Source organism: Lactuca serriola, chromosome 2 (assembly GCF_051521515.1).
Source record: "Lactuca serriola cultivar US96UC23 chromosome 2, Lser_US96UC23_V15, whole genome shotgun sequence".
NCBI classification, from domain to species: Eukaryota; Viridiplantae; Streptophyta; class Magnoliopsida; order Asterales; family Asteraceae; genus Lactuca; species Lactuca serriola.
In genome coordinates, this window is record NC_136409.1 from 169,549,259 (window position 1) to 169,569,802 (window position 20,544).

General features: G+C 32.0%; 2 protein-coding genes across 2 annotated transcripts; both read left to right on the top strand.

Moving 5' to 3' along the window:
- The first annotated feature begins 11,373 nt into the window (after positions 1-11,373).
- On the top strand, positions 11,374-13,956 carry LOC145087359 (Maf-like protein). The gene is made up of 9 exons (XM_079025311.1): positions 11,374-11,528; positions 11,672-11,758; positions 11,916-11,990; positions 12,115-12,198; positions 12,340-12,409; positions 12,665-12,756; positions 13,014-13,055; positions 13,564-13,644; positions 13,737-13,956. Exons 1-9 carry the CDS (start codon positions 11,508-11,510, stop codon positions 13,815-13,817), a joined length of 633 nt encoding a protein of 210 aa, XP_078881437.1. The 5' UTR covers positions 11,374-11,507; the 3' UTR covers positions 13,818-13,956.
- Positions 13,957-14,277: 321 nt separating this feature from the next.
- Positions 14,278-15,871, top strand: LOC145087361 (MIP18 family protein (DUF59)). The gene is made up of 5 exons (XM_079025312.1): positions 14,278-14,517; positions 14,706-14,811; positions 15,281-15,380; positions 15,486-15,531; positions 15,620-15,871. The coding sequence occupies exons 1-5, from the start codon at positions 14,397-14,399 to the stop codon at positions 15,718-15,720; spliced, it is 474 nt and encodes a 157-aa protein (XP_078881438.1). The 5' UTR covers positions 14,278-14,396; the 3' UTR covers positions 15,721-15,871.
- The last annotated feature ends 4,673 nt before the right edge of the window (positions 15,872-20,544 follow it).

Consider the following 20,544-nt stretch of genomic DNA (forward strand, 5'->3'; position numbering starts at 1 on the left):
TGATCCTTAGGAATAAATAAACGACGAATAGCTGATTCTTAGGGTAGATCCTTAAGACTAAAAAAGATAATGGGGATGGGTAATTGGGTTGGTTGTTTGATTGTTTAAACATAATAATTATATTATTGTGGGTTGAAAACCCTATGTACTCACCAGGTTTCCCAACCTGACCCACTCAGTTTATTTATATCACAGGTGTTGATATGAAGTCACATTACACTGAGAGATTAAAGAGATGTAGATCACTAGTGTAAATAAATGTAAGTTCCGTTTATGCTTATGTTTCTGTATTGACGATGACATCCTAAACGTTTTAAAATAAATAAAATACATTTATTCGAAAATGTTTTGTTAACGTATTTATCATATTTTACTGGGAACAAATTCCGCAACATTTTTATTAAAAGAAGTACTCCGATTTTTTTTATAAAGCATAAACAAAATCGGTCTTTTCTGGCCGTGAAAATGGGGATGTCACAGATTAGGTGGTTATGCTCATGTTATGTGTATCAGTAGCTGTGGTCATATGTATGTCGAGTTTTGCTCGATGTCAGAAGGGGCCCGATACCGGGCAGGGCCTGATGTTGGATGCAGTCTGATGCCGGGCGGGGCCCGATGCTGGACAAGGCCGATGTAGGGCAGTGCCCGATGTAGCAGGGTAGGGCCCAATGTATGTTATATGTGATTATGTGATTATGTGTATGGTATAGGGAGACTCACGAAGCTTCGTGCTTACACTTTTCAGTTTTGGTTTCTGGTACTTCCGTTAGTAAGGAGAAGAGCTTGGGATGACTGTATTGCACACATCATAGCTTTTAGCCTGGGAGGATTCACTCTGATGTTTTGACATATGATTTGGATATATTGACAGATGTTATGATATTTTTGAGATACACGATTTATGACTTTTATATGATGAACGATACTTATGGTTTTTATTAATGATTTAATATGAAATTTTTGGACCATATTTTTGGGATGTTTCAAATTGTGTCACGAACCTGTGGAATATGGGAGAAAGGAAGCTGGGATTCCGTGATGATAAAGAATGGACATGGAAAATTAGGGGGAAAACATACTCAATTAGACAATCGTTTTGATGATCAAGGTGGAGAGCTTGGGAAGGACTTTGTTCCGATTGGAAATTTGTATGAAAAAGAGATTCATCGAATTGCTTCCACCTTTTACATCACCAATTTTCCACTATTGTTGGACTATAAGGGATTGTGGTTGGAATGTGATAAGTTTGGTAAGATTGTGGATGTATACATTGCTAAGAAGCAATTAGAACTGGACAAAAGATTTGGTTTTATTCAATTTCTTAGAGTGGAAGATGAAACTACTATGGCTAGAAAATTATCAAACATATGGATGGGTAATTACCACTTATTTGCATATGTGGTAAGATTTCAGAGAGGGAAGCATTCTAATAAGTCACAACATGTAAATCTGAACAATTCAATCCCTAAACAATCATATGCGGCCAATTCGAATAAGTAGTCCTGTGCATCAGTTGTGGCTGGAGAAAAATAAGGGAGGAGGTTCTGAAAACATTGTCAAGCAACAAAATAACATACGAATTGAAGAGAAAGATCTATTAGTAGTCCAAGACTCCACTATGATATTGTTTGCTAAGGTATGTGAGGTATCTGCTATGCAAAATCTATACATGATCTGTCTTAATGAAGGGTATAGTGGATTGATCATTCGGCATGTTGGTGGTATGTAGGTATGGAATAAGTTCCAGAATACGGAAGCATGTAATGCTTTTCTGAAAAGTATTAGCCTTAAAGGGTTCTTTAAAGATATAATGCCAACTAAGAGGAATTTTGTCATAAATGAGATAATGGTATGGCTAAAAGTAGAAGGAGTACCTCTATGCACATGGGGTCAAATTCATTTAAACGAATTAGAGCAATATGTGGTAAATTTATGTTTTTTTAAGGATAACTAGGATGTGGTTGTAAGTTGTGGGTGTATTATGTAAGTACAAAACAAAAGGAGATTATTTAATGTAACATCCCAAAATACGACCATAAATTATTTGAAAATCAAAATATAAATCTTTGTGAGATGTAAAACCTTATCAATAATTGAAACCAAACATATCTCATTATATCGTTAAACCAAACCACAATATCATCAAATTACGGAAGTATAAGTATTGTTTTAAAAATGAACACATAATAAGTTGAATATTAGGTGGATGTCATGCCCCGAGAATGTCCAGATGCGCAACCATGCCGACTCACTCCCCCTCAATTCATCTAACAGAGTTGCTATAAAAATATAAAGTAGAAATTGTAAGCATAAGATTTAATGAGTAACCACAACACTCACTCATTATACATATCATATGCAATACACATAATAACACATAAACTTCACATAATAAATTACATATCACTCACAATCTACCATATAACATATAATAGAATATTCTTATTTACTTTGTGACTAGAACATTACTCCGAGATGCTATTCTCTAAAAGCATAGATCATCCGATCACACTTCCTTCTGAGAGGCTATTCGTAATAATACATATTGTCACAACACAAATACTCTAAAATCTCTCAGGAGTTGAATAAACTCTTTTATGCTAGTGGAATTGGGAAGCATGATAAGTCCGTACTCCATTGAATAAGAAAAAGGGGAGACCCTATCTTTCTTCCGAGCAATCCCACTCTAAATCGACAGAGATAGATGGAAGAGGCCTACGTTATACATATTGCCACAACACAAACAGAACTTCCCGCTGAGAGTCATATTTTTGTGATCATGCAAAAAAAATGTATTTTTAATATTATGTAGATAAAATATATATATATATATATATATATATATATATATATATATATATATATATAGAGAGAGAGAGAGAGAGAGAGAGAGAGACTTCTAAAAAACATATTCATATTTTTAAAGACATGAATTTATGTATTTATAATTCTAAAATATATATTTACATACTTCTAAAAATGCATTTATATTTCTAAAAATATAAAAAAAGTTCGTAAAATTATATTTATACTTCTGAAAACGTAAGAAAACATTTTTAATAAAGTAAGTTTTTCAACATTTTTTTTTAAAACGTAAAGTCATATTTTTGGGTTTTAAGCGTATAAATAAACAAAAAAAACATATATAAAATCTAGTATTAAAAAACATGTAAATACGATGTTTAATTAAATATATTTTAGTGTTTGAATATTTGAAATACGTATTATTGCATAAATACATATAATTAAAAAAAAAATACTTCGGATAAAAACTTTAAAAATATTGCAAACCTAAGGATTTTTTTACGAATTTATTTATGGTAACCGTATGACACCATGTTATAAAAATAGAAAACTTCTCGTTTAAAATTTTTAATGTACCTAAAAGTAGGTTTGATAATTCTCAATATGACTCGCGACACGACACAAGATAAACGAATTTGGGTTGAGTTTTTCAACCCTCTAACCCGTCAATCCGTTTATTAAACAGATCATATATAAGTTTGTCAAAAAACATACGGGTTGACCCGCCAACCTGTTTAGAATTGTAATAAAAAATATATATATTTTTTTTAACTTTGCATATTGTTTCTACTTGAAGGTTGAAGTTCATCATAAAGAAGAAAATGGTGTTAAATAATTGATTTTGTTTTGTGGGAGAAAAAATGGAAATTATGGCTATTTCATTAGCACTTGAATTTATCTATGATGTTTGTATTAATGTTTTAGTTTGAACATGTTTCCATGAATGTTTTTGATTTTTATTTTCATCTAAAATTTATTCATGTTTAATTATTTATTTTATTTATGGAATCTGACCCATGAACTAAAATCTGACCCACGAACTCGTAAACCTATGAACCCATATAAATAAGTGGGTTGATGGGTCGTATATAAGTTTATGTTCCAAACCCACCAACCAGTGACCTGTATAGTTAAATGGGTCGTGTTCGGGTTGGTGTATTTTGACCTGTCAACCCGAACACGACACGATTGGTAGGCATACCTAAAAGTAATTTTAAGATACAGTCATACTCCCTCCTTCCTAAAATTATTGTCCACTAACAAAAAACACACAAATTAATGAAGGAAAGATTCTTATCTTCTTCCCTAAAATTGGTGCTTTGAATATTCACCCAATTTATTATGATATGTCAATTCACACGTCCCTTGTTAATTTATTGTTAGTTTCTTATGATATGTCAATTCAATTCACATCACGTTTAAATTGAAATCCGAATTCAGATTTGAATTATACATTTAAATTGTTCCTTTGAAGATTCACCCGATTTATTTTTCTTGATTGAGAGTTATCCAGATTTATTACGACTTATGCTTCATATTTTTCAAACAGATCTGAACAACGTTATTTATGATTGTAACTTACAATTTTATGTCTGTTATCCATCGAGAATATTTCTAGGATTAAATTATCTAAGTTCTAAAAGGTAAAACTTCTCAACCCTAATTTTAATTAAAATCTCTGTTTTCTCAATCAAAATATGTTTTCTTAACACTTTTTAGGATCAGTTATTAGGTTTTGACCGCCATTGGTAACTTCTGCATCTGCTCAATTGCTACTGAGCTCGTAATCGAAAATGTGGTGATGTACCCAATCCATAAACGAACTTAGAGAAATGGAATCGACAACTTGTTGGTCATTTTCATTAGTGGAATCCCAATTGCGATACCAATTCTTTTGTCAGTCCTCATGGCCATCAGATCGCACAAGTCATCAGAGCAAGGGGATACCACCAAGAGAATGGCTATCATTGAAGAAAGGACAGGGATGGATGTTCTCTGCAGTGACAAAACCGGAACTCTCACTTTGAATAAACTCGCAGTCGACAAGACCCTAGTTAAGATCTTTGCAAAGGATTGTGACAAGGATACAATGATTCTAAAGGGTGCAAGAGCTTCAAGAGTCGAGAATCAAGATGCTTGTATTGTAAACATTATTGGAGATGTTAAGGAAGCACATGCATGGATCGATGAGATTCATTTCCTTCCATTCAATCGGGTTGATAAACGATGATAATATGGAATTCACTAGTTTTGGGGAAGAAGATAAGTATTTTACACTTTGGTCCCCAGAGTTTCTAAAAGGTGGTAGTTTTTGGTCGTGTAATTTAAACCATAGTTGGTAAGGAGCAAATGCGAAAGAAATTTAAAACATAAGGGTCATTCATGTAATTTAGAAAACTAGTTGACAGATGAATGGTTAAAAACTAACGATGATGGTTTAATTAACATGTACAATAACTATTAGATGACCTATTACACAAAAAAAAAAAAAAAATGTCAAGTCGGACAAAACACATAAGTTAATTGTGCTATAGTGACATTTTCCTATTAAGAAACATTAATTACCACTAACTTTATTAAATAAAATTATAATTGTACCCTTTTGTTGCATTTAATTTCATCGTAGTTTAACTAATAATGAGAGGTATTTTGATAAAATTGATATTTATTTTTAAAAGTAAACTATAATTTTGGGACAAACCAAAAAGAAAACATGGACTATTAATATGAGACGGAAATAATATTTATTTGATAAACTTTAAGGCTTATGGTAATAACGCTAATTTGATGTGTTAACTAATCATTCTTTTAAAATGTAATAATTTTCAATAATTATGGTCCAAGTTGGAAAGTAGTTTGCATGCATGCATGTAAACTTGAATCAACGATAAGAAGATCTCACGTTGATTAATATCGATGAATATTGTTTTGGGGTTATAAATGCACGTATATGATGATTAGCGCATGCCATTTTTCGTAATGTGTTCCCAGCCGCAATGAGGGACCTACAATATCCAACTCTTTACCAACGATACTTCATCATTTTATTTTACTTTCGTTTCTAGGACTTTGTGTTTGATTGACCGAATTACAAAAAGAATGTTTGACATAAATCTTGACATTGGTTGAGACGTTAGGGATCGAGTTAATATCAGGGACGAAGTATATATCGTTTTAAATTAAAGATATATATGTTGTAATGTTTGTAGTGTAAAAAAAACTATACTCTTTATTGTGATACTATTTACCTTGATCAAATTTTTTGTATTCATTATTTGATTAAGATGGAAATCTTGTTGATTTAATTCGCTCTTTTTTTTTTACTATTCAACTCTATCCAGCTCACGTATTTGTTGTATTCAATGATAATGATCGGAGATCTTTTGAATAAGAATGTTGAGAGAAGCTTCATCGAATAGATAAGAGTTTTGAAGTACTAAAAAACATAATCCTCAAAAGATGAAACTACAACATGAATCAATGAATCCTTGTTTTTTTTCTTGTTTCTCTCTCCAGGATTACTAAGCCTAATGTGTGTGAGAGAGAGGATGGGGTCCAAGGTGATGTTAAAAGAAGGTAGCAAATGAGTTTAAAGGAAAAGGTGGTTTGATGAAGAAGACAAGAGAGAGATGGAAAAGTGTAATTGGGGTTTTATGGGAGAAGCCCCTAAACAAGAGTCTTGTGTACTTTGGGAAAAGTTAAAGATTTTGAACCAAGACAGCTACTTCTTATTGTCTCCTCTATGGGGATCTTATATTTTTTTTTTCTTTTTTCTTTATTATCATACATACCCTTCTTAAATCATATCCGCCATTTAACATGTGGCTCAAAAGTTATATTAATATGCAAATATTATATGTAAATTTACATTAACACCTGTTAGATCTATAGTGTTAAGACCATTACGATTAACATATAGTGGTTATTGCCAATTTGATTTTCATTTTAAGAACTAAAATCTTGAAATTAACGATGTTATTGCCAAATTTGATCTATAGTGTTAGGACCATTACGATTAATATATAGCGACGATTATTATTGATTTTTTAGAAAATACAATTCATTCCTAGAGTGAAGTCATAGGCAGATGAAAAAAGTTTGACGAATCAATAGTCTATCTAGATTATTATTGCTGAAAAAGTGAAAATTATGTAGTGAGGGAATAGTTAGTAGTTATGATGATAATTGATAAATAAATTAATTTGATATAATAAAATGTCTTAAGGAATCACAATTCAACAAAATACAAATACACCATAATGGGCCTGGGTTGGTCAATCGACTTGTAAGTTGTTAAGTGGGCATGAAAACCAGTTATTCAATTTGGAATCGAAACAGACCCGAACCCATAATCACCTATCACCAATTCACCACCCTTGCCCTGCCACGGTTTCCCTTACATTACATCCTTCTGATACACCTCTAGTTTTCTGAAGTATTATACACTACAGTAAACATAAAAAACTGAAAATAAATTTTAAATAGTGCGAGTTGTGAAAAAGCAGATTAAACCATAATTAATTTGATTAAAGTAATTTAACAATGAGTTTATTAAAACATGATTAAACAATAAATTTGGTCCTTACGGTTTTCAAAAAAATTATCGATAAAATCCTAGTAAGGAATGTCCAAAATTATGAATTTTTTATGGTTTTGGTCCCAAAAAACTTGAAATGACAACTATGTTCTTTTATTTTTTTAACATTGTTTTTACCTTTTTATGGTTTGATAAGGGAAATCTCTAGAAGATGTCTAATATTTTAGTTTAATTTACGAAAAAAAATCTTAAACTAAAATTTGTTTACGAAAAAAATGAATTATCGGTCAAAATGACAATTTTACCCCCTTTTCCGGTTTTATTACTTACATGGTTCTATTAAATTCTCACTATTTTATCACGATTTACGAATAAATCTCAAACTACAGTTAGGTGATGATTTGACCATTTTCTTAGTGTAACATACATTTTACCGATTTCATTACTAACCTGGACAACTAGTCCCTAAATGAGCTGATAAGATAGATATGTTGGGTTAAATAACGATATGTTTACCATAAAACTTGATATCCTGATGTATTGTATATTTTTCGAAATATAAAATATATCCAACGAAGACTGCAGTAATTACATAAACTATCAACAACTTCATCAGTTTTTAAGTTTATAAGAAATTTCAAATTGTCTATCTAATCTTATGTAACCTAATATATACATCTCATCAGCTAATTTCCTATCTTTTTTTGTCGAAACACACATTTTATCGGTTCTATTGTTGACATGGATACATAATAATAAAAAATCAGATAAGATAGATATCAAAATTTACAGTAAACGTAGCATTAATATAACCCGTTATATCCATCTTATCATATCATTTAATTACTAGATGTCCAAGTCAGCAATAAAATCGGTAAAATATATGTTACAGTGAGAAAAATGGCCAAATCATTATCTACTTTTAGTTTGAGATTTATTCATAAATTATGATAAAATAATGGGACTTTAATGGAACCATGTAAGTAATGAAACCGGGAAACTGGGAAAAGTGGATCAAATCGTCATTTTTACCAGTAATTAATGTTTTTTTCATAAGCAAATGTTAATTTGAGACTTTTTTTTTTTCATAAATTAGGCTAAAATATTAGGATTGTTCTGAAGATTTCCCGTCCCGTTTCATTATATATATATATATATATATATATATATATATATACATACATATATATATATACACACATATATATACATATATATATGTATACACACACACACACACACACACACACATATATATATATATATATATATATATATATATATATATATATATATAGAGAGAGAGAGAGAGAGAGAGCTAGGTTCATATATTTAAAATAATTATTGTGTTATTATATGCATCAATGTAGACCAATTTTTTCAAAAGGATAAATATGTAATCTTACATTTAATTAATTATGGTAAATATATAAATCAATTAATATCCCTTTAATTTAGGAATATCAGTTTTAATTAAAACTCATAATCAGCCAATCGCAAAAATCAATTTCGGTGAAGGAGAGATGACATAAGTTAACATCGTTAAGAAGCTTTCCATGCTCGCAGTCATTGCCGTCGTACTCTCGGCCGCATCATCCGTGTCGGCTCAGGCTCCTGCACCTTTTCCCGACGCCGGAGTGGCCTTTTCTTTCCCTACTTCCGGCGTAATGATTGGAACTTCTCTGCTTCTCTCCTTCGTCGCTATCTTTAGAAATTGATTTTCGTTCTTCTATTTTCAATGATTAGATTATTCATTTTCGTTTGCAGACTGACCCTGCTTCTTCAAAGTTTAAATTTTGGTGGTCAGGTGCGTTGTTTAGGGTTCGATCGGACCAATCGATTACACACCCCTGTATCAATAACAGGTTTGATTTCTATTCCCCTTTCTTTATTTCTTCGTTTTATAAATCAAACCCCTAGCATTTTATATATGATTTACTTACCGATTTATGATATTTTTCCATTTTGTAAGATGTTGTTTGAGTCTTTGAATGGTCTAAACATAGTTTGGAAGAATAGAAGCTTGAAATTATGCTCTAAGAAGTGAACCAAAAACTCTTATTAGGTTTTTAGACTAAAGATATATGACCGAGCAGTTAACCCGAACTTACTACCAGTAGCAAAGGTAACATATGGAAGAACACAAAAATAATTCTATGAGAATATTGCACACTAGGTGTTTGTAGAAATACCTGAAAGAGAACTTGATGTTCAAATTCTTAAAGAACACAAAAATAATTTATGAGTTCCTTATTTGTGTTACTTGATTTTAACATGTAGTATGAGTTCTCTTATAATTACTAAAATTTGTTTTATTTTTGTTGTATTAAAGCATTATCACATACTTTTATTCTTATATAATTCAATTTCATGACAGTTATTCTCATAAAATGAATGAAGTACATGATGATCAATGGCCCGAAGGTTGGATGAATGTGTGTGTAATATACATGAACAATCCTCAATGGTCACCGTTCTTCCACAAAAATGCACTACTCATTGTCATATTTTGTTATATTAATCTATAATAGAATGATAAAAGTATAAGTAATATTATATTCCAATAGAATAATCTACATATTATATTTGTTTGTTATTAGGGAGTGTTTCATTATCATAGAATAAAATATAAAGTTTTTTATTTTTTCAATGATGTGATAGAAAAAATTTAACTTGTATCTAAAAATTTATTTATTCTTCGAGAAGTAAGACTATTTATTATTTTATGGCTTGCATTTTCATAGAATATCATTATAAAAAGAATATCATTCTGTCAAAATAAAACCGGGTATGATTAAAAATTATGTTAGAATTATTTAAACTAAATTAATTTAAAAAAAAAAAACAAAATTCAAAAATTAAGATAATCAAAGATCCATTAAAATCTGTATTTTTTTTTATATTTGGGTTTCCTAATTTTAAGAAAATGCAAATGTACAATATTACTCTTCTTTTAATTAAATGACATTATTCTATTTTCTTTTATTTAATAATATAGGTAAATCATTTTCTTAAAATAAGTAAATTGATTGGCCTACATTGATGCATACAATTACACAATAATTAGTTAAAATAGAATAACCTAAGCATATATATATATATATATATATATATATATATATATATATATATATATATTCACTTAATATATTATATATTGTGTTCTTTGTTTTTTCGGTTTTTATGGTGTGATTTGATTATATAAAACCCTACCGTACCAAAATTTACAACCATTGGTTTTATGTTTTCGGTTTCTCAGTTATTTTGCAGTTTTTTGGTTTCCTAATCGGTTTTTATTCACCCCTAATTTTATAAATAAAATGACTATTATTGGATCACCTTAAATCAAAATTATACAAAACGACTTAGAGTGTTCGATTTGGACAACAATGACGAGTTCATGTAATAACATGGTGGGTCACTTGACCCACCTAACTTTTAAATCTTGTTTATAACTAATATATATAAATCATATGCGAACCACATTAATTTATTTTAGTGATCTACAATAAATTGTTTGTTTAAATATGTAAGATTGAGCCAATGTTTTGTATGTCATTAGCCTAATGTTGAATCCATTTAGCTCATTACATTTAAAATTAGATAAAAAAAGGAAAAGAAATAAAAAAACAAAAAAAACCAGTTGTTGTTTCCTCTAATATTGTCGTGTACAATTATAAGAACTTTAAATCTTTTTTTTCTTATACAAACTGACCCAATCTAGACCCTTTTATATATATATATATATATATATATATATATATATATATATATATATATATATATATATATCGGTTTCATTTAAATTGTGAACCATATAGTTATACGTTCTAAACTCGCCACTGAAGGGCAACGCTCATTGGACGTTATAACGCACAAACACCGCCCCTTCACAGTTTTTGAGTGTTATACATTTGTCGCTGTTTCCCGTTGCCACCTCCACCTTCGTTTAACGCCCGTTTCCTTGTTTTTAGCTAAAACCGGTTGCACACACCAACCACCCTTATAGAGAGGACAAAAGTTGGAAGGTAGAATATAATAGAGGGACCATTGCCGAGCAATCTAAAAAGACGCAAGTTTTGCCGCCAGTTGGGTCCACTCTTCACATTTTATCTTTCTCTTCGATTGTGAGGGAGATAAAGGATTGCAGGAGCGATAGACATCAATGGCGAACCCTAGAGTCAAGGTTTTTTAGTACTCTCTTCTCCTGAACTCTTACCTACAATTCTACAAACTAATTAACAAGTAATCCCTATGTTTTGCTCACATCGCTCATAAAGCCGGATATTGAATTTCTCGTTGCTTTATTGTGATGATTTTATTTTTAAGATGAAAAATGCAAAGATAATACTGGGTTCTTCTTCAATGGCTCGTCGGAAAATCTTAGCGGAGATGGGATATGATTTTACTATCATGGTGAGTTATGAAATATTCCTTACTTAAGAGTTTAATCTTAATCGATCGTACTTTAAAAGATTCAACATCTATTCTATAACATTTCCCTATTTGAAATGATCAATTTACATTTTTCTTTCTTTTTGAAAATGTAGAAAATTCATTCATTTAACTTTAGACTGCAGATATTGATGAAAAGAGCATTAGGAAGGAAAAACCAGAGGATCTGGTAGTGGCTCTAGCTGAGGCAAAGGTACATTCTTGAGTTTTGTGGGTTTATTTTGGGAAGAAAAAGGGTTAGCCATTATTCGATTTTGCAGGAATGAAATTTGTTTACAATATATTTTTTTTATTTTAATCGATTTTTTTTTTATCAGGCTGAAGCCCTCATTTCAAGGCTTGGAATTGCAGGACATAAGGAGGAAAACGCACACCCCACACTGCTAATTACAGCAGACACAGTATATTTGCATTGCTTTGTTCCCAATTTTAATTTCATTATTGCAAATAAAAGCTTTTATATATGTTGATAAAATACACACATATATAATTCGGTGATATTTAATTACTATTCCTTACCTACATTTGATTTAATTTTTCAGGTAGTGGTGTATGAAGGAACGATCCGTGAAAAACCATCGAGCAAGGAAGAAGCACGCCATTTTGTCAAAGGTTTTACATTTACTTAGGAAAACTTGTTTCAAACTAATTGTTGAGGAGGGTATTTACGTCTTTTACACATACAAGAGATTAGGAGGGAGTCTTTGTCCTCCCTTGGACCACCTTTTTGGGTGGAACAAAAGATAGCAAATTTTGTGTGGTTGACATCAATCTCTGTCTCACTTCAATGAATGTCAAACACAGTACTACCTGTCCTGTCCTGGGTTGGGCCTAGAAGTTTACCTGTTATCTTGTGATATTTCTCAGGTTATTCAGGCGGTTGTGCTATTGTTGTGGGATCTGTAGTAGTAACTAACCTTACCACAGGGATCAAGAAACGAGGATGGGATAGGTCGGAGGTATTATCATTATCTTTACCTTTTGACATCAGTCTCAGTCCAAGTCTAGTTTCTGTGCATGCTAGATACAGTACAGCTTGTTCTGTTCTGTTTTGGACTGTCGTTGTCAATTTCTACATTCTAATGACCGTCAGACACTATTTGGGGTTTATGAACATCCAGTGAACGTGTGGGTTGCCTTAATAGTTGAATTTATACACATTAAACAATTTTTTTTTAAATTAAATTTGGCTGGTTTTATTGTTGTTGTGGTGCAGGTCTATTTTCATGATATACCAGATGAGGCCATTGATAAGTTGGTATGTATAAGAAAATAATACTTCTTTCCTTTCTTCCATGAAAATTACATTGTTTGACTTATAGGACACATATTCTTAATTCTTGTTACAATAGATAAATAACTAATTTTATATATACATAAAAAACTTTACTAAAAAGAAACATTACATTTTTTCATACTAAAGAAAAACTATGAAGTAATATTCTTTTTATTCACCAAAATGAGCATATATTTTAAAGTACATAACATTTTTGGAAACTAAAAATAGTTGATTTTTTCAATTTTGATTTCAAAATGTTTTCTCTTTCAGTTTTGGTCCTTATTTGAGATTTGGTAATGTTTTTGTATCAAAAATAGTCATTTTACTTGGAAAACAAAGTTCAGAAACTCTACAAAAACCTCAAACAAAGGACCAAAATTGCAAGAATCTTTTTTTGGAACCTAAACTGCAAAAATTAACTATATTAAGGGACTAAAAATGTAATTTACTATATTTTTTATGGTATTGATTATAACTAATGTTGTAGGTAGATGAAGGGGTGACACTTAATGTTGCTGGAGGATTGATGCTTGAACATCCACTAACTGCTCCATTTGTTGACACTGTGGTTAGTCTCTCATTATTAAACCTCCATCAACAAATATATACACATTATTATAAAATATTCAACTTTTTATCAATTAATTTTGTTTAATGTAGATTGGAACTTCTGATAGTGTTATGGGACTCTCTAAATCTCTCACCCAGAAGCTAATTGAGGAATCTCTGGAGTCGTCATAGTTGATCAAGTTTTACTATGAATTTGAATAGGCATATGTATTTTTAACTCATGGCATATTTGATGGTTGATTAATTTGACATATATTTGTCTAGACAATCAAAATTATTTGAGAAGTATATTGTCCCAAAATTATGACAACTTTTGATGGGTAATTGGGTTATCAACTTAAATCTATAAAATTACCGAAACAACTTCATGGATGTGTGAAAACGTGTTGTTTTCTTCCTCAATAGTATCAAACATACATTATCTTATGTTTATATTGTAAGTTGCGTACAATAGAATAATATAAATAAAACATTCACAAACATATGTTAAAAGTAATTATGTTGTGAAACCAGATAATGAAAACTCCGACAAGCTTTGGAGGGGCAAATATTTTACACAATTTTCACTTTCAGCAAATAGTTTACAGTTGGAAATATATAATCTGTGGGCACAAGTACCCAGTATTTGGAGGGGCAAATTTGTAAACTAAAATCAAAACCACCAGTCTTCTTCTGAGACAAAATAATAAAGAATCAACAACCACTCCCCTGATCCTGATTAGCTAAATTCGGGGTAAAAATTAGGCAACAATGACTCTAGGATTGATAAACGCAAATCCGATTGTTCGTGAAAAGAAAGAAAGAATCACTCGAACAGATGCTCATCTTCACTGCGACGATCATGAAGCCGTTGATCCTCTTGATATTTATGATATCCTTTCCATTTTCCAATTCGTTTGCTTGCAATCGCTTGATTATTAGCTCTTAATTTGATATACGCTTTCTAATTTTCAGTTTCTGTTTTTAGTTCTACTAATTTGCTTGTAGCTTGTAAGGTAATTGAGCTGAAGATTAGAAATTGAGATGATTTTGTTGTGATCTTTGACTTTAGATCGACAAATTTTGTGAGGGACATAAGAGATCCGGAGCATCCTTATTCGTTGGAACAGCTGAGTGTTCTATCGGAGGAATCTATCACCGTCGACGAGAAGCTCGGCCGAATACTGTGAGTTTATTATCTCTTTCCGCTGCTTCTGCTTATGATTTTTCAAATTTATATTTTCTACATGAACATCGATTTTTGATAGTTTAGTTGCATATTTTTTCTTTGTGTGAATCGATCAACATTTTTATGTAACTAAAATCGTTTTTGTTGATTTAGAACTGAACTGAAAAGGTACTTCGTGAAAAGTGAGCAGATTCCATTATTGGACTCTCGTGATCCCTGTGAATTTTAATAATATTTTGTATCGATTTGTTTCACCAAGATCTTACTATTAATGGCCTCTTTCATTTTTAATCGAGTGACAATCAAATATATTTTTTGGTTATAAATCTTTCAAGCATTTAATCTGAAAAGGAAAGTTACATATTTTTGTTTTTTTTTTTTTATTATTTAATCTGGTCAAAAACGACTTAATGAATTAAGACAAAAAGAAAATCAAATGCAAAATAATTTGATTGTTGTATTTTAGGATAAGTTTCACCCCAACCATTCAGCACTGCAGTATGGCAACGGTAATTGGTTTATGCTTGAGGGTTAAACTCAAGGATTGTTTCCCTCCACATTTTAAGGTCAGAATTCACAACACAAAATTATTAATTTCTATCATTTTGTAATATATGATATTATTTACATTACTTGTTATTCATGAAATATTTATTAAATATTACGTACAGGTAGACATCAAAGTAGCTCCTGGATCACATGCAGATGAAGCAGCAGGTAAAAAAGCTTAATTATAATTAATTAATGACACGTGGAGTCGTGGTAATTAATATCAAAGTTTGTTTTGGTTTTTTATTTTTTACAGTTAACAAGCAGTTGAATGACAAGGAAAGGATTGTGGCTGCCATGGAGAACCCTAACCTTCGACACCTTGTTGACGAGTGCCTTCACTCAAGTGAGCTTTAGTCTGTTGTACAGTAAGCTTACTTTGTGGTACTATGGTAGTCCGTCTGTTTTTTTTGTATAATATTCTCTTTTTGGAAAAATCTTAGTAATATGATTATTTAATGATCATGTAATGTTGTGTCTGGTATTCAAAAAGAATGGGTCTTGTTCATGGTGACTTGTTTATGTTTAAACTAATACAAAATCAAGGATAAACACTAATAATAGTATACTAACAACCGTGATACGATTTACAATGGGATACACAAGATAGGATCTCATGATCATGATCATCATCTATAGATTTGCATATCAAAAGTCGCTACATGAGGTCATGCATGGAGTGTACGTTGGAATTAAGGACTTCGACAAAACACAAAACAATATAATAAAGATGTGAATAACAATAAGAACACAAAGATTTAATGTGGTTTACTTGGTTAGATTGACAAGCCTTCGCTACTAACATTCTCTAACGATTCAATTTATGGTTGCGCTTTAGTCCTCGTCAATAACCTCACTCTGAGGCTTCACCGATTTAGCAGCTTCACCAAGTTGCTCGCTTTCTGTCGAGGTCTTGCTATTGTAACTTTGCGCTCATGCTTTGCTATTAGTTGAACATAGTTCAATGGTGAAAGGATATATCAGTCTCCACAGCTCAACAATTTCTTACTTGGAGGTTGTCATTCAATTTGTTGTCATCCAAGTTATATAGATAACATCTTTTTCTAGTTTGCACATTCACCTCGAGTCTTCAATAGACCGGTTGAAGCTATACATACCTTTAACTTCAATGTTGCCAGTGTCTTGGTAAACATGTTTGTTGGATTCTTTTCGTATCACATATTAGGGACGTAAATCGGTCTGGAACAGTCCGAACCGGACCAAAACCGGAAGAACCTAAAACCGGTTAAGGAGTGGATGGGAAACCGAGAACTGGGTTGAATCCATTAATCGGTTCTGATTTCGGTTCGGTTTTGGTTCTCAGATCTCATAGGAAATGTGCTATATAAGAAGGTATTCGGTACCGAAATTGATCCGAATTGGACATGAATTGAAAGAACTGAAAATAAAAAATGAGGGATTGGGGGAACCAGGAACTGAATCGAATACCACTAAATAATTCTAATCGGTTTTGGTTCCAGTTTAGTGTTGATCCGATTCGTTTTTTCGGTTAAAAGCCCATCGCTACCACATATCTTCTTTAGATTCAATGTATCTTGGATAATCAACTCTTTGATAAAATGTTACCTCAAATGAATGCGTTTTGTTTTGTTGTGAAACACATATTCTTTTCCAGGAGAATTGACCGCTAGTTATCACAATACATGACAAAGTCTTATTGTTTAATGCCTAACTCCGATAGAAAGTGAAAGATCTTGTATGTCCAGGAGTCATTATAAAATGATATTACTAATGACATATGATTCTATAGGGTCACACCTTATAGCAAATTACCACTAATTGATTATTTATTAAAGTAATTTATATTATTAATAAATATCAACACTTATATTTAATTGGAAAAATATTATTTTTGTGAAAATAATATTTTACCAACATATTCAGAATTATTGTTTCTAAGAAATAATAACAAAGAGAACAAAACTAGCTTAATATACATAAGGTATGTATTTAAATGTTATGTACAATTTTTTGGTCTCTTTGAGTAATCATCAAGTTAACATATGTACCTAGCTAGTTGAATAAAGTAAAGAACTTTTCATTTTTGTCTCCCTTGACCTATATGAAATGATGGTGTTAGATATGATTTTTGATTTGTTTATTACCTCATAGCATGCTTGTAAGAAAGCCCTATGATTTCATTATTATATGTATTAATTTTGTACTGAGTGTTGGTATAAAAGAAAGGTATTAGACAAGAGTTTTAGCTACTTGTTTTACTCACTTCTTTCTCCAAAATAAGGCTGCAATTTTTGGATTTGGCATGCTCTCCCTATCTTCTTCTTTCTTCCGTTTGGTGCTAGAAATGAAAATTACAAAGTTTCTTCTCTTTAAGCACTTATTTGGTATAAGTCTTAAAACTTAAGAACAACTTTATACAAGTGTTTACTAGCATATTTTGGTGGTTCAAATCTTACTTGGTGGATACATTATAGAGAACTTCTACTTGAAGTTTTAAAGTCATCTTCATCAACTTCTTAATTGCCAAAAGAACCAAAGTCTTCAAAGGTTGTTATACTTTCTTCTTCTTTGGTTATGTTTAATCTTTCTAAGTTCTTGCAAAATGATCATTGGTGGGATAAAATGGTTTTAGTTTATTCAAAACATAAATGATTCTGTTGCTAATTACATCAAAATTTTGTCTATAATAAGACTATTTTGAATAAAATCTCAACAGAATGTTCTTCAACCAAATGAAATCCTTGTTAGCTCCTGTTATAGTAATATACCCTGCTTTGGTGGTTGAAAGAATCACTCTCTTTTGTAATGTGGACATCTAGTTGAGGCATGTTCCCCAATTGTGAACTCATAACATGTTGTGTTACTCCTTGAATTTGCATAAGCCCTTAAGTCTATATCAACAGAGCCTTTTTGGACACCCTTTTGCCCTTTGAAACATAAGCATGTGTTGAAAGTTCCTTTCAAGTAGTGTATCAACCATTTGACACTTTCCCAATGTGTAACGTCCCAAAATTATGAGGTAAATTTTTCATTTTTTTTAATTCAACCAAAACATTAGTTATCTTTAAGTCAACATTCAATATCATTTTTTCTAAATATTTCAAAGTACTTTATAAGAAAACAACTATCATAGTACAATCCCAAAATCATCAAAATGCAGAAACATGGGTGGATGCGCTGCGATCAAGTCAGGCCCTTCCCTTTCGAACTGGAAGTACCTGAAACCATAACCATAAAAACGGTAAGCACAGAGCTTAGAAATTTCCCCAAAATACCCCATACCATACATAATAATCACATACTGGGCCCTCACCCTTCATCAGGCCTCGCCTGGCATCGAAACCCGCCCGACATCGAGCCTCGCTCGGTATACAGATATGTCAGTCATCAAGCCCCGTCCGGTATCGAGCCCCGCCTAGTACATATATAAACATATCAATATATAATAATATGAACACATGAGATAATCACAAAGACAATAGCATATAATACAGTCATCGAGCCCCGCCCGACATCCGACCTTGCCAGGTAAGCATTCCATCACATAACACATGCAAGAGTCACATAAACATCTAGCATCTTAACATAATAAACCATGGGCCGACATTGGTGCCTTCAACCCGCTAAACACAGTAAGGAAACTCACCTCGGTCCGTTGATAATCAAATGACCTCTCGAACTGTTGAACTGAATAACCTCGCGCCAACTAACAATAAATACAAAACTTAATCAATAATTCTCCCGAAACCTAAAACCTGAGCCCCACTCTAAAAACCAACTTCCTAAAGGGTAAAAGACCAATTTACCATTTTCTTACTTAGCCCAAAACCAAAGCCCATCCTAATTGCACAAAAAGCCCAATATGGCCCGACTTCCTAATTGGGCCCAAAAACTATCATGTGACCAATTCTAAGAAGGCCTATAGTCAAAACATGGCCCAAAATCAGAAGTCCAATGGCCCAACAAGGCCCAAAATAACCATTGTGGGGAGTACACCCTGCATACCAGAGACGTACGCCCCACATACTCAGCAATGAAGCACAAGGTACAAGTGATTGATGCACAAAACACCCATTATGCTGAGCGTACTCCTATGTATGCCTAGCGTACCCATAAGAGACCAAAAATACATATTAAGCTCTTAATGGTTAAGACAATGACTTCCAAACTCAGATTTACTATTATCATAAACATTTATGATCTCGAAGAAAATGATTGAAACCGACAAAAGCTGGATACTTGGAGGACTGGAGCTGAAAAAGATACAAAAAGGATGTTGTTGGACAGCTTGACCTCTCGTCAGTATTTTGACCATATCTCATGACTAATAACTCCGATTGAAGAGATTCAAAATGATATGAAAACTAGACAAAATGCCTAACGACTTTCGTTTTTGTGCGAAATGATAATTCCCAGTTCTCACGACGTGAGATTGATTCTTCTAGAAGATAGCTCCACGGAATGCAGTTTCTTTGCCGAACACGAATTCTACTGAGATCACGACTATATATATATATATATATATATATATATATATATATATATATATATATATATATATATATATATATACCTTTGCTAATTCGAATTTGGGGGTTGGGTTAGACATATTCTGGAGAGATAACCGAGTTTGGAGGTTAGAAAAGTGCGAAAAACATCCTTTGGAAGGAGAGATTGTTTGAAGATCGAGAATTTGAAGATTAAAAAACTACATTCAGTTTGCATTAATTTAATCATGTTAATTTCTTATGAACTTGTGTGTTTACTTTCATATATGAGTAGCTAAATTAGTAGATTTTCGTTTAGTAGACTTGTGGATTTTGTGCAAGTTGAAGGGCCTACTCGACGAATTGGTTGGCCCAACTCGTCATGTAGGAGTTAATATGGACGTGCGCGTTATGAAGCCTACTCGTCGAGTCGGAGAGCTGGACTCGATGAGTTGAGACTGTTTAGAGAAAACCCTAATTCTTTAGATTTACACCCTATTTAAATGACTTTAACTCTTTACCCCGCCTCCCTCATCAGCCTATCACGTCCAGAGAGAAACCCTAGTGAGCTAGACCATATTTTGAGTGTGTGAAGCCAAAAATGCGCATTCTTGGAAGAAACTTGAAGAGTGAAGATGTCACACCCCCAAACCGGAACGACGAAAATGTTTGGGGGCGGAGGACGTCATGTAAAGTATCACAACAACTGAAT

Excerpts from the sequence above, each read along its gene's own strand:
- LOC145087359 (XM_079025311.1), top strand. The coding sequence starts at position 11,508 with ATGGCGAACCCTAGAGTCAAG. Across the intron at positions 12,199-12,339 it reads TGCTAATTACAGCAGACACA|GTAGTGGTGTATGAAGGAAC; the intron begins GTATATTTGCAT and ends TTAATTTTTCAG. Across the intron at positions 13,056-13,563 it reads ATGAGGCCATTGATAAGTTG|GTAGATGAAGGGGTGACACT; the intron begins GTATGTATAAGA and ends CTAATGTTGTAG.
- LOC145087361 (XM_079025312.1), top strand. The coding sequence starts at position 14,397 with ATGACTCTAGGATTGATAAACGCAAATCCGATTGTTCGTGAAAAGAAA. Across the intron at positions 14,518-14,705 it reads TGATCCTCTTGATATTTATG|ATTTTGTGAGGGACATAAGA; the intron begins ATATCCTTTCCA and ends TTAGATCGACAA. Across the intron at positions 15,532-15,619 it reads ACATGCAGATGAAGCAGCAG|TTAACAAGCAGTTGAATGAC; the intron begins GTAAAAAAGCTT and ends TATTTTTTACAG.